We start from the raw sequence: 13,640 nt of genomic DNA on the forward strand, positions 1-13,640 counted from the left end.
TCATAGGCCAATCTAGCCTTCCATAGACGTTAAAATATATCTTTTCTTTCTTTTTCTCTCTCCACAATCATTTCATGAGATGCACCACAACCCGTTTGTGCTGAGAAGGAGAGGCAAATGCCATGTGCATCAATACTCTCTCAAAAACTCCTATGCTTCTTATCAGGCCTCATTTAATTGTTTTACCTTTTAAGAGCATGTTATTATGCCAATGTACAGAATAGATACACTCTCGATTTACTACCTTGGTCTCACAGACCCTTATGGTCTTTTGTAAGTTGTTCAAATAGATCATCTCTCTCTCTCTCTATATATATATATATATGCATGCATGCGTGCAGGTGCACCATGTGGGATGTAAAATAATATCACTTAACATATTTGCATGCAGCCTTCTGCCCACTGGTTTGCATAACCTCTTTAACAAAACTCTTACAGTATGTCAGGTCTTTTTAAGAAGCTAAAAAGCATTTCTAAAAACTGGGTTGCCTATTTCGCATGTACAATTTTGAGAGTTGTCTCACATTCCAGATTATACCATTACCTGGATATGTTTAATAACTACATTGGAATGTCCATAACACCATTCAAGGGCTTGGAAAGCAATGCATAAAATTTGCAACGTTGAAAATTGAGACCTCAAGGCTTGACTCAGTAATTTTTTGCAATGCATGCTCCCATGGTCTCCTAGAAATTTGAATCCTTGGAACATTATACCCCAAGGCAAGGATCCCACTAAATCTTTAGTTCTCTCCTAGCCATGTCTTCCCAGTTCCATATCTGTCTTGTGGTGTTCTCCCTCCTTTGCTCCAGGTCTTGAACAAAAAGGGGACCTTGAGATGCCAGTGTACAAGGTGGCATGCTTGAAGCTTTTACTTCAGATCTCTCAAGGAAATCTTTGGTTTTTGGGTCATCAGTAAAGCAAAGAACCGCATTCTTGCAAAGCACTTGTGCCTTTGAGGGAACCACAGGCTTGAAGTTCTGCATCTTTGAATACTCACTTAGCAAATGGAACATATAATCATACACATGATCCATTGTAAGGTTCCTCCACACAAAGTCCTGCCCTGCCTTGCCTATTGCCTTAGCCTGGCTCAAAAAAGTATGAAAAAGTCACTTCTAATGTATTAGAAAATCCACACTTGAATTCTGTTATGTCCACAAGATTTAAAAGTACAGATAAGGTAAGCCCTGGAGGTTTGGAGCAGCCAAAAATGATAAACATATGATGCCTCTTGGAGACAAAAAATATGCTTCATGCAGCCAGTGTGCTGTTAAAGGCCCCCCTTCTTTTACTCTTCACAAAACATGCGACCAAAGCAAGAGTGTTCCCCTTCTTTCCCTCTCCACACAAAACACATATTTTAGTGAAAAGAAAAATTCCCTGTAACAGAAACTATGTTTATGCGACCTTACACACCCAGCAGTGATGTGAAGGGTACCCTTTATGACCGTAGATGTCCTCATGAAGCACTGGCAAGAAAGCCTTGTCTGCAATAAATATAGTATCATTGTGGAGCCTCTGTTCCTCTTTTGCCCACAAAAAATAATATTACTGTCAGCTCGATTCCCCGCACAAAGAACAATAAAGAATCTGGTTTCTAGAGCAAATATTCTCCGAAAATGATTTTAGAGAAAAATTATCCATGTTGCTGCCAAGTTTTTATTTGGTGTGTCATTTGTTTGATCAGATTGGTGAGGCAGTTTGCAGCAGACAAAGAGCTTGTGTGGGGAATCAGCAGCAAGAGGGGTGCAAATCAACAGGAAAAGGGGAGCGGCGGTGCGGGGGGGCGGAGGATAACATTCTTCCTGCTAGCAGAGAAGAGGTGGATATTTATTCATGTTCTCTGCACACACAACCCATGGGAAGATAGTGGGTGCATACGCAAAATGGGAGTGCATTCTCTGGACCAAGATCTACAATGAGACCAACAGCTACAGCATAGAGCATGTGGTTGTGTTGACACATCCATCCATCATCTTCCCTGACCAAGACTGCCCTCAACTTCCTTTTTTTTAATGCCAACCTCCAACTCTTTATTGTCAGTGGCCTCTTTGGCGGCAATGAAGAGCTGCCACCCTCCAGATCTTCATTGTCAGTGGCCTCTTTGGCAGTCACCATCACCTTGGTCTCCAATTCTGTGACAGAAGACCTGCCTGTGGCCAAACCACCAGTAAGCAGGGGCAGATTATCAACATCCAGGGACATCGCACAACTGGCTTTTCAGACATCATTTGCTTCCCCAGCCTTTCCAAGTAATAGTTTGAGCATGGTTGGGTCTATCAGACGGGTCATGATGTCCCCATCCCCTTCCCTCGAACGGTGGCGGCCACCGTCACTTGAGCATACCCTCCAAGTACTCATAACCTCACCAGAGAACCTCCCCCAACATCTCGCAATACCATGGCTGGATGACTCTCACTTCCTGCAGCAGATCAAGTTTTTCAGCTTCCCGGAAGCACTCACCAAGGACAAATCCCGAGGTAACAGTTCCAACACCCAACCATGACTTGCATTTAGCATAGGATACTCCTGCATAGTCACCAGAGGTAGAGAATTTAGTGGGCCAGTTGGCTGCTCCAACTACCTCAGAGGGGTCCCATACAGGGGCCCACATACAGAGGGTCACCTGACTACGGTTCCTCTCTCTCAGTGCCCACCCCTCACCCCCTCTCTCGGCCGGACGCCTCAATCGCTGCCTCGGCTCTTCTTACCCCTTGGTCACTGGTGGCTCCCGCCCCAGCTAATACCGGAAAGGAGACGATTATTGCCTCCTTTCCGGAATTAGCTCTCCCCAGAGCCCCCAAGGCCCCTCTAGTATTATGGGGCACCTGAAGGACTATGAATTCTTCAAGAGCCACCCAATCCAGATGAGTCTTTGTGGTCGTGCATATCACTATCAAATCATTGCTTTTTTCCAGTTCATTGGGACCTTCACCTCACAGAACACCATCGGCTGACCAGTCCTGTCCAGCAGCAAGGACTGGAGCTTCGTTGTTTTAAGTACAATGAGCCAGATGCCCCGTATGATGTGGAGGTAAGGGAGGCCCACCGTTTCATCTTCTTCCACATCAGCTTTGCACCAAAGCAAGGAGTATACAAGCATCTGCATTACTAGGCTGATCATCCTGTAGTCGCACAGAGTCGGGCCAATGCTGAGTGGTCTTCCTTGGGGATGTGTATTCGCTCCCACCTGGAGTGCTTCCGCATCCAGACTCCCACAAATCCCTGTCTGAACCAGCTCCAAAAACCTCACAAGAAGAGAGGAACACAAGTGGATCCCACAAGGCAAATAGCATCAGGTAGGAAACCGAAGGTCTGCATGTTTGTTACCACCGCTCCCCCCGGGCCCCTTTTCCGCCTTTGAGGACAGTGGCACTCTCTATTCCCTTGCTGCACCCTGGCAACACAACACCCCACCCACCCTTCTTTCCCCGATGTCTCCCTCCGACAACCGCCAACGAAGGAGGGACCCACCTGTTACACGCAAACCTTAATCCGGTGCCCCATAGACATGATTATTCCTTGCACCCGCCTTTTAGGCAAAGTCTGAGGAAGATTATGGGCAGATTGGAGCCATTTTGGTAGCCCTACAGGTGCCTAGAGGTACCTAGGACATGCACCAATGGTTGGGACAAGTATTGGGCACAGTATGAACACATTTAATGACTTTTTATGGCCTGAAAAGGGCTGGCTGACCTGCATAGGACTTGCTCTCACAATCCCTATATAAAGGCACATCAAGGGTCATTCTTGAGCATTCAGAGACAGAGGTTGTACAACCAAGACGAAGGGCAAGAGAGCCAATACCAAGGGCATGCAGACAATGAAAGAAATCAAGGTGGGAAGAGATTTGAGTCATTCATAATATGAAAAATAACTGCATTGCTTCATTTTCAATGTGAGTGCTACATGGGCTTTATATAGCCTTTGGATCCAATCTTGGATGACATCACTGATGATGTAGATGAGCTAGGTGCTTCTCCTAAAGATGCTCCACGACTCCTTTGATGTAGGGATGCTCCTTGACATAAGGATAGACATGTGGAGTGATGCTACACACTTTGATTTTAGCTTAGGCTAACATTTCATCCTATGCACATTTGTTTTATGGCTAAGGAACAAGTTGGGCTTATATTTCTAACACCCCCCTTAAGCCAACCTTGACACTCTAGTAAAAGTTTTGAGCCTAACAACATCCCCCCTTGATACATTAGAGTCTCAACCATACAATAACAAGGTTTGAGTACTCTTTACAAACAAGGGAAAAAAAACAACTAAGGCTTTTTGACCATACAAGAGTGGACAATAACAACCTTTTTACAAAGCATAGGAATCATCATCATTTCTAGGTCCAACAATACCGAAGACTTCTACAAAGTGATTTTCTTCAACAGTGTTGACCTTCTTTCTTCTTGTCCTTAAGATAGCATCTTTGTGATGAATGTTTTGCCTTTCCACAATGCAGACAAGGGTTGTTAGTGAAGCAATTCTTTGTTTGGTGATTAGTCCTCCCACAAGTTGCACATTTCTTCTTGTTGTTGATGGTGGAGATCGCATACGCATCTTCTTGGAAGTCTTTGATTTGTTTTTTTTCTTCTTCCTGCAAAGAGTTTATCACACTTTCCAAAGAAGGAATAGGTTCTTTCTCTTTAAGCACAATGATAAGTTGATCAAATTTTAAAGACAGTCTTCAACAAGTGGCAACAACATCTTCATTAGATATAGGAGATTGCACATACACAAGTTGAGTCATAAGACTCTTTAACCTATTGATGAGTGAAGCCACTCCTTCATTTGCTTCTATTGTGAGTCCATAGAGTTGCATTTTAAGACTAGTCTTAGAATGCTTTACTTTAGCACCAAAGATTTTCTCAAGTGTTTCCCAAGCTTGAGCTGCAGTGTCAGTATCATCTATATAATGTATAAAATTATCATCTAATGCTGTGATTATTATCCCTAAAGCTTGTTCATCCTTTGCTTGCAAAGCAACAGTGGTAGCTCTAGTGACAACTCCTCTCTCTCCTTCTACTTGTGGTTTGACTAAGCTCCATAAGTTCTTTCTCATTAAATGACCCTTCACCTTTGTTTGCCAGGTGTGAAACCCTATGCCATTAGAAGCCATGATTGATGTGGATGCCATAGATAGGGAGGTCTTACCCCATTGAGAAGATAGACTCAGGGCAGTGTCTATAATCCCTTTACAAGAGGTGGCATTCAAGCTTCATAACCACATACACATATGTTATCTATGTGGATAGAGATGTGATAATGCTTAATCAAAGTAGAGGATTAGCCTTTAGTGCATGAGATAATATTATTATGATCATTAAAAAAAGGATTAAGCAAGATCATTACCACCAAGCATTAAAATGTTTATGAAGAAAATCTGTAGTAGAACCCCACTCTGCAAATCAACTTGGCATTGGAGATTGGCTATACCATTTGGCAAGCCCTTTTAGGAAAAACTAGAGCACCTTGGAGCGCAGTTGTAGCTCAGAGGAATTGACGCAATTCTTTTTGTAGGGGGAGAACAAATGTAAGATTCCTCCCTCCAGCTTTTGAGGAGTAAAGGTATAAGAACCTCCCCTTCTGTTCTTGAAATTATTTCCCTCTCTGAAATAGGAGAAAGATCTTGTTTTACCCATGTTTTGGCCTAGAGAGAGATAATCCAAAATTAAGATATCTTTGGATATAAAAATCCTCCTAGTGTCTAAAATGGATTCCCCTGAAACAGAAGTTCAAAATGAACTTTCCAATGTGCATTTGGAATTAATTGAAAATGTGTATAAGGGACCTTAGCCTAAGGGTCTACATTTTTGGATTATGATCCAATTAAGGTTCCAATGGACCAATTGGATTAATCCAAGTATTGGGAGGATGAGATAAATCCAAGAGAATAAAAGAAAATATCCAAAAATGAGTAAATACTCACATAAGATGAAGAGTTGACTGAGTACAAGGTTTATTAGTTAAAAATTATGAGATATTACTAAAAAAAAGAGATATTTTGGAATAATGATGCATTTTTAACACCTTGATAAGAAGAGGGAGACTCTTGAGGTAGGCACCTATTTCACATGTGTGGAAGGGTTTTTAATTTAAAAAATTTATGATATTTTTTATCTCTCCTCTCTCCTGGATCAAACCAAATAAAAAAGAGAGCCAAACTGGTCCAAATCTTGTCCAAATTGAGTCAAACTGAACCTGAAAATTTCTAGAACCCAGTTGGACTTGGTTAGTAGCCTCTCTCACCTATAAATAAAACCTCAGTCATTTGTAAAAAAAATATGAGAGCTATACTATACCAATATTATATTAAAATAATCATATCCTCTCAAGCTTGAGAAGCTTTCTAAATAATTGTTCTAATTCAAATCAAGCTTTCTCTTAAAGTCTTAATGCTATACTAAGAGAAAGTTAATCTTTATGTTTATTTGTAATGCTTTCTTTAAGTAAATCTCTCTCTCTAAAAGAATAGCTATCTTTATGGCTAAATCCCTTGAAAAAAGGATGCTTCTCAATGATAGTCTCTTAATTCAAAGCTAAACTCTAGACTTGATAAGCTAGAGATTAAGAAAATGATATTTTTATGATTTTATGTTAACAAAATAATAGTTATTTATTTTAAATTATTTATAAGTAGTTAAAAACTACTTTGATTGATTCTAAATGCGAAATAGATTATCCTATCAATTTGAAAAAAGAGAAATAATGGAATGAGCTTAATCTAGTGAAATAATCATAATTAAGTTTATGATTATGATTTAAATTCATAGTTTGATTTTAAGCATAAAAGAGGAACTACTATCATATTTTTATTACAAGCTTTTACACTTTAAAGAAAAATTGAGAATTATCAGTAATAGTAACGAAGCTATGGTAAAATTTTTTAAAAAAATAATACATATCTTATTTTTATGCATAATTCTAAAAGAGGACTTCCTACCATATTCTAAGATTGGACATTCTATGCTAAAAGAATGATTTTCATCATATTCATGAGAAATAATTTTTTTTATAATTATGCACAATTAATTGATTATGAGAAAAGAGTAAATTTATTTTTATACAAAAAGAGAAATTCTCATGATATTTGAGATCTAAGTAATTAAATGGTAAAAGAGAAATTTTTTGCATAATTCAAATTATGAGTATTTATCAAAAGTAAAATTTTGAGCATTATTAATTTTATTGAAAAATATGGATAGAATTGATTTTTGTAAATCCCATGAATCTTTTACTCAAAAAGAAGAATATTAAATATATTTCACTTGAGAAATTTGAGAAAAAATATAAAAATATCTATCGAGAAAAAGTACCTTTAACTAGGCCAAGCAATTGGCAAAAACTTAGAAAAGTCTCATCGGTATCGAAAGTAGAAAACGCTACTAAATGTGAATGCAATGTGAATAGATGTGAATGCGATGTGAATAGATGTGAATGCGATATGATAAGATGTGAGTGGATGTGATGAGATGTGGATGAGATGTGATGTGATGTAAATGGATATGGATGTGATGAGATGTGGATGGGATGTGATGTGATGTGGATGGGATGTGGATGTGAATGTGATGAAATGTGGATGAGATGCGATGTGATGTAAATAGATGTGGATGTGAATGTGATGAGATGTGAATAAGATGTAATGATATGTGGAAGGATGTGACGTGATGTAAATGGATGAGAATAAGATGTGATGATATATGAAAGGATGTGATGTGATGTGATGTAAATGGATGAGAATGAGATGTGATGATATGTGAAAGGATGTGTTGTGATGTAAATGGACGAGAATGAGATGTGATGTGATGGTTCGATTTAAATGGTGAGCTTCCGGTACAGTGGATGAGGGACAAAGGAAGCGGTCTATGAGTGAAGCGCTAGGTGACCCCCGAAGGAGCCTAGAGGGTGCTGACTATACGGTGCTTGGGCTCTAGGTTGCCGAAGATACCCACGTGTGCGTCGAGGAAGAAAATGGAACAAGGAGTTAAAGTTGTTTTCTGAACTCGGACATGGATCTGGTTGATTGTCCTTGCTGGTCCTCAATGGATGAGTCCATGGCTCTTTTATATGGATCTATTGGTTGATCTTGCTGATCTTCAATGGAGAGTCCATCTGGATTTTCTTAAGTGAATATATTTCCGGGTACTATGAGCTAAAAACTATTGAAAAGGCCCCTTAGTGAACAGGTGGTGAGCGTTCTGGTTGCCAATGATGCCATAGGTACACCGATGAGGATGATTGAAAATTAGAATTCAAGCTGGATATTTTGGAGGATTATGATCAGTGATACTATGGTTTCATTAAAAGATTGTTTTAAAGACAGCTGAATCTGTGAAACAGACAATTTCATATTGGGTGTGTAGGTAGCGTGACTATCTTGAAGTTTGCTTAAAGCGCCGGCTAGGAGGCCTGGGAACTCATTTCCCTGGTACTCGGGACAAAACATAACCAAATTTCTAAATGGATCCTATCACTACAGTGGTTGGGTGGTTGACTAACCCATGGAATTGGATGGGGTTAGGTTGGGCTGATGGATCCCTAAAATGAGACTCAATTCTGTTAAGTTTCGATAGTTGAAGTAAATTCCGGATAACCCTTGTTCTATGCAAAAGAATCAACGGCTGTGCCTCTTGATGAGGTAAAAAGCGTTGGACTCTATGATCCAAGTGTTAAGTCTTTTCCTTGATCTGACCATGAGACTTACGGGTTCAGTTGGATTAGTTTGGTTGGGGAAAACGGCCGTGCCGAGTCGTACAACAGCGAAATCGATTAATTGAAGTGATGGTGGTGACCTGCGCCCTGAGTAAAGGAAGATTTCTTGTGAAGAAAATGCGCCACGATATTGCCTGTAGAAGGCGGTAGAAGCCCTCCAATGCACGTAGGTGCTATTTTGGAAAAGTCTATTTTGGCTCCACTAATGGTGGGTGATTAATAACTTAATTAATTTGCTAAGTAACTAATAAATTAACTTAATGAGGACCTTGGGAACATAATTGGCTTTGATACCATGAAAGAAATCAAGGTGGGAAGAGATTTGAGTCATTCATAATATGAAAAATAACTGCATTGCTTCATTTTCAATGTGAGTGCTACATGGGCTTTATATAGCCTTTGGATCCAGCCCTGGATGACATCATTGATGATGTAGATGAGCTAGATGCTTCTCCTAAAGATGCTCCACGACTCCTTTGATGTAGGGATGCCCCTTGACATAAGGATGGACATGTGAAGTGATGCTACACACTTTGATTTTAGCTTAGGCTAACATTTCATCCTATGCACATTTGTTTTATGGCTAAGAGACGAGTTGGGCTTAACAGACACATCTGGATCATCAGACTATACCTCCAAATCAGTAATTTCCATTAATGCACAAAGAAGGACAACAACCTTCAGTTTATGCATAGCATTAAGGCTTATATCTCTTTTGGATCTTTGCCTATCATTGTAAATACTCATTCATTTCGTAATATACAGTAGTAGGTTGGTAAAGAGTCCCTCTTTGCGCCTTACTTTTCTATGTCATCATGTGCATGTGATTAGCGTTAATCTTTGTCGCTTAGAGTTAATCATAAATAATCACGCTTCCAAGTAAGTATGCAAGTTACACCACCCTCCTTTTTGCATTGTAATCTTGACCTCCTCATAAGGCTGTTTGTTGGCCTTGTTTGAGGGTTGTAGTATGCTTTCTGCAGGCGCCTTTTTCAAACTAATAGAGGGATATAATCTTGGAAAGGAAAAAAAGGGATAAGACTACTACTTGTTGATACTTGAAAAGCATGAACCCCTTTTTGTTTTGATTAGGACTAAGTGTTCTCTATGCTGATGTAGGGATCAAAGTCCAAGTCCAAATCAAAGGCAATAAATGCATGTCAAAGATACAAATTATTAGTGAAAACCATATTAGCGATAATAATGCAAGTCATTTTGATTCATTTCATGTCATGCATGTCATTTGATATTATGCTTGTGGTTTCATGTGTAAGAGGAAAAACGAAAAAAAGAATACACACCTCAGTTGCATGTTCATTACCCCAATCTACTGCGAATTTAATGGAGGGGCATAGCCCATCCCGCCTTATCGACCAATAATGCACCATCGGAATTAACGCCCGAGTAAAAAACTCATGGTATGTGGGGCTTGCTACAAGTACAGGCGAATCACATGCAAATATGTACTTATAGCTCACAGACCATGCATGCCCCTCTGCATATATCTTGAATCTGGATAATATCACAATCAAGGAAATCAAAATCAGAAACATAAATCATTACTTTCACAGATCACGAGTAAAACCTGAAATGTAAAGACCTTAATCAATAAAGCATGAAGTCTAAATAACTCTATCTAGTATGTTGATGCAATGACCGAATTTCTGCCAACAAGAGCTGAGAACTGTTGGATCTGACAGAAACCATGGGAATTCTGGTCAAAGGACAAAAACCGGATGCTTATCTAGCAAGCCAAATCCCTACCATCAGCATGATGCTGATCAGCCCCCTTCAGTCAATCAGCATTGCACAGAACAAAAAAGGTTATTCCACTGCTGGAACTGATCCGACTTGGCCAAAGGACATCTCAAAGCTGCCCGCATAGCACAGGCTGCAACTTCTTGGCTTCTCCTGCCCATGCTTCTATGGCCACTGCAAGTTGCTCAAGGTGGAAAATCCATGGAATTGATAAGAAAACATAAATATATAATCTTGTTTCCGTCCTATTCAACCCTTTGCCTCCCTTCTTCTCCGTGCGCCCTTTTGGCCCTGTTCTTTTGCTTTCCCCTGTTTTTGCATCCCTGCCCCTGTTCTTTTCTGCTTCATGGTTAGTTTTGTGCTTCTCCAGCGGTTGGCTAGTGCCCTTTGGCTTTCCCCTTTCAAGAGGACTCCATGGCAGCGGCTCTGTCTACCCTATCAAAGACCACCTCAACTGTCAACCTTCTGCATCTGACCTCCAGCTCCTCACCTCCTATGTGGCTTCCTTGACCCCACACCCTAGTTTGAAAGTCTGTAAGCAGCAAACCAGCCAGGGGGAAATTCCGAGACCTCTTGCAAGCCACCAACCACCAGGAATGTATTGTAGACATCCATTTTCTTGGCAGTGGAAAAATCCAGATCGAGTTCGGCTCAGAAGACCTTGTCTTCGAGCCCATTTGCAATTCAGGGATCACTGGCATTACTGTTGTTGGAAGGTGAACAGCCCCACAGTTCGCCGCCAATGGATGCGTAGTGGCCTCACTTGTAACTGCACATCATGAGCCAGCGGTCTTCATTGTAACAACCTGTTGTTGCAATCGGTAGTACTCAAATGAGTCGAGAGGGACCAAAAAACTAGTTCTTAGGATAGAAGAAGAGCTAGTTACAGGAGTTCAAAAGAGAGAGAAGAGAGATTGACATTACGCAGCTGAGAGGATTTAGAGAGAGTACTGCTCTGTGCAGTGGACATGTTGCCAGTTTGCTAATGAGATGAGTCTTGTAAGGAATGGATTGTGTCTCTATTGAATGGATTTAGGCTATCTGTGTATTGAGTACTATCTGTGTGATGTCCAAAGTAATAAAAGTGTATATCATGTGTGATGCACTTTTTTAATGATGTGAGCTTTCAATTCTGCACTGTCGTGGGCATGCAGATGAGTAATGTAGTTCACATAGCTAAGTCTTTCTTGCACTATGAATAGCAGGGGGCACTCCTGACTCCTGCCCAGAAGCCCTCCGGACAATCCTCTGACTCATCTGGACTAACCTCCACAATGTCCTCAGTTCCTGCAGACTGGTGGTGGGCACGTTTTTCCCACTTGTGGCATTGGGCACAGATAGATAGCTTGGCTAGATAATGCCGGCTATGTGGTCCAGAACCACTGAAGTGTTGGGTCATGACCAGACAGCGACATTTTTGGTGGTCCTACTGGGGATATTTAACTGACTAGTTGGGGAGATACAGCTCGTGGGGAAGCTGACAGCTAGAAACTAACTGTTGGAATCTAGAAAGCGCTGGGAATTTAGAAGCGCCACAGGTTTAGAAGAAACCTGCATAGGAAAGGCAGAGCTGAGTAGAGTGGTCTAACCATGCCTTGGAAAGAGTGTGATTACTTTGTCATGACAGGTGTTTTCCAGAAGCTATGCACATGGAAGCTGCATGGAAAATGATGGACACTCATCCAGATCAATGCATTGCTGACGACGCAGGTAGCCAAGACTAGATGGATATGGGGGTGAGCAGCATCACACAAATCAGCTCTCGAGAGAAGACTTGCAACAGCAACAAGAAGCTGTGAGGGAAGCTAAACTCCATGCTATGTTCCGGCAGCACTCCCGCTCATTGGGTTGGTTCCACATCCAGGAGCTGAGAGGGGGTGTTAGAAGTCATCTCCTGTCTGTACAATGAGGGCCTTTGTTGTGGGTGTGCCTGCCCAGGAGCTCTGATCTTTTTTTCCCATTTTCTCCCATATTTTTCCTATTTTTCTGGTTGTGGGACAGTTTTGTGCTAGCCGACTGGTGTTTGTGTCTTGGCCAACTTGATGTCCTCTGCTGGCCGATTGTACCTTTGCTGGCCGACTGCTTGTCTTCAGTCATGGACATCATTAGCACCCTGTCAGCTATTTTGACTTGGCCGACCAGCACTAGAGGGTGGTCCCCCACACCTATTTTTGTATCGGATTGTTGTGTATATAGCAGAGTTTATACAGCTTCTCTCTCTCTCTTCACTTCTGTGTTTTGTTCTCGACAGCACTTGTCTTATTTCGCCACTGTGCATTCCGACACCATGTCGGTGTAGGAAACTGGTACGTCAATTGAAGCCGTCGAACTTGCAGGTTGAGAATGTCGGGACTACATGTGTTGAATCTGCGACGTGAGTCTCCAAAGTCTTCTGGAATTGACTTTGCATGGCCGACATCTAGGTCTACATCTCCTACTACCATCGGGTGAGAACAGGTTCATCCTCAATGATTGGTTCATCTACCATGGTAGGAGATGGAACTGGACTGCATTGCTGCAGCTCCTATTGGCGTTGTTGTGCCCTAGTGAGAACCATCGCCTAAAGGGCAAGTTGATGCCATGGAGGAAGATCGGGGCAAGGTTGTCAAGGGGGAGCAAGAATAGACCACCCAGTGTAGCAGGGGGGATCAGCAGGTACCGTGATCAGGCTAGGACACTCGAGTACTAGTGTAGGTGTCCGAGGAGAATAATCAGGTGAAGCAGCACGTACGTATACAAGGAAGGTGGTCCCTCTGGGTAGAGAACAAGCTCGTGGAAGAGGATTCGGCACACCGGAATGGAGAGACCCATGTACGGGTAGGAAGTTCAGTTGGAACTGAGAGCACTAGGACTGGTTGTTGCCAATGAAGAGGGAGAAGAGGGGGTTTTTATTTCTATGTAAACCATAAATCTCGATTTGCATACTTGAAGTGTGTGGTATTCCGATAATGATGAATTGTGGTTTTTTTGAACATCAAAGTGCCGCATTGTTTTGGCTGTTGTTTGTGCTATATTTTGTGTATGTTTAAAGAAGTCCAGCTGAATGCAAGTATTGCAGGAGTCAGGTGCTTAAGCAAATAATGAAGACCTGCAACGCTAGAAGGTTGGAACAACGCCATGAACACGTGCAAGCCAAGAACCATGTGCAGAAGGAGGAGAACTT

The 13,640-nt window shown here is 41.4% G+C and overlaps 1 protein-coding gene across 2 annotated transcripts in view; it reads right to left on the bottom strand.

The window, feature by feature from the left end:
• Positions 1–385: 385 nt before the first annotated feature.
• The window catches only part of LOC147606161 (uncharacterized), a 57,987-nt gene continuing 44,732 nt past the window's right edge, over positions 386–13,640 (bottom strand). Inside the window, exons 5-6 of one of the 2 annotated variants that reach the window (XM_086792386.1) lie at positions 10,021–10,231; positions 386–1,089 (exon numbers count right to left, since the gene is read on the bottom strand). In XM_086792386.1, coding sequence (XP_086648512.1) covers positions 736–1,089; positions 10,021–10,231 — 565 coding nt within the window. In that variant the 3' untranslated portion in view covers positions 386–735. Of the gene's footprint in view, positions 1,090–4,293; positions 4,605–10,020; positions 10,232–13,640 lie in introns of those variants that run through there. The other variant, XM_086792387.1, reaches the window with a different exon arrangement.

Source organism: Cibotium barometz, chromosome 58 (genome assembly GCF_041138505.1).
Source record: "Cibotium barometz isolate CiBa-2024 chromosome 58, ASM4113850v1, whole genome shotgun sequence".
NCBI lineage: Eukaryota > Viridiplantae > Streptophyta > Polypodiopsida > Cyatheales > Cibotiaceae > Cibotium > Cibotium barometz.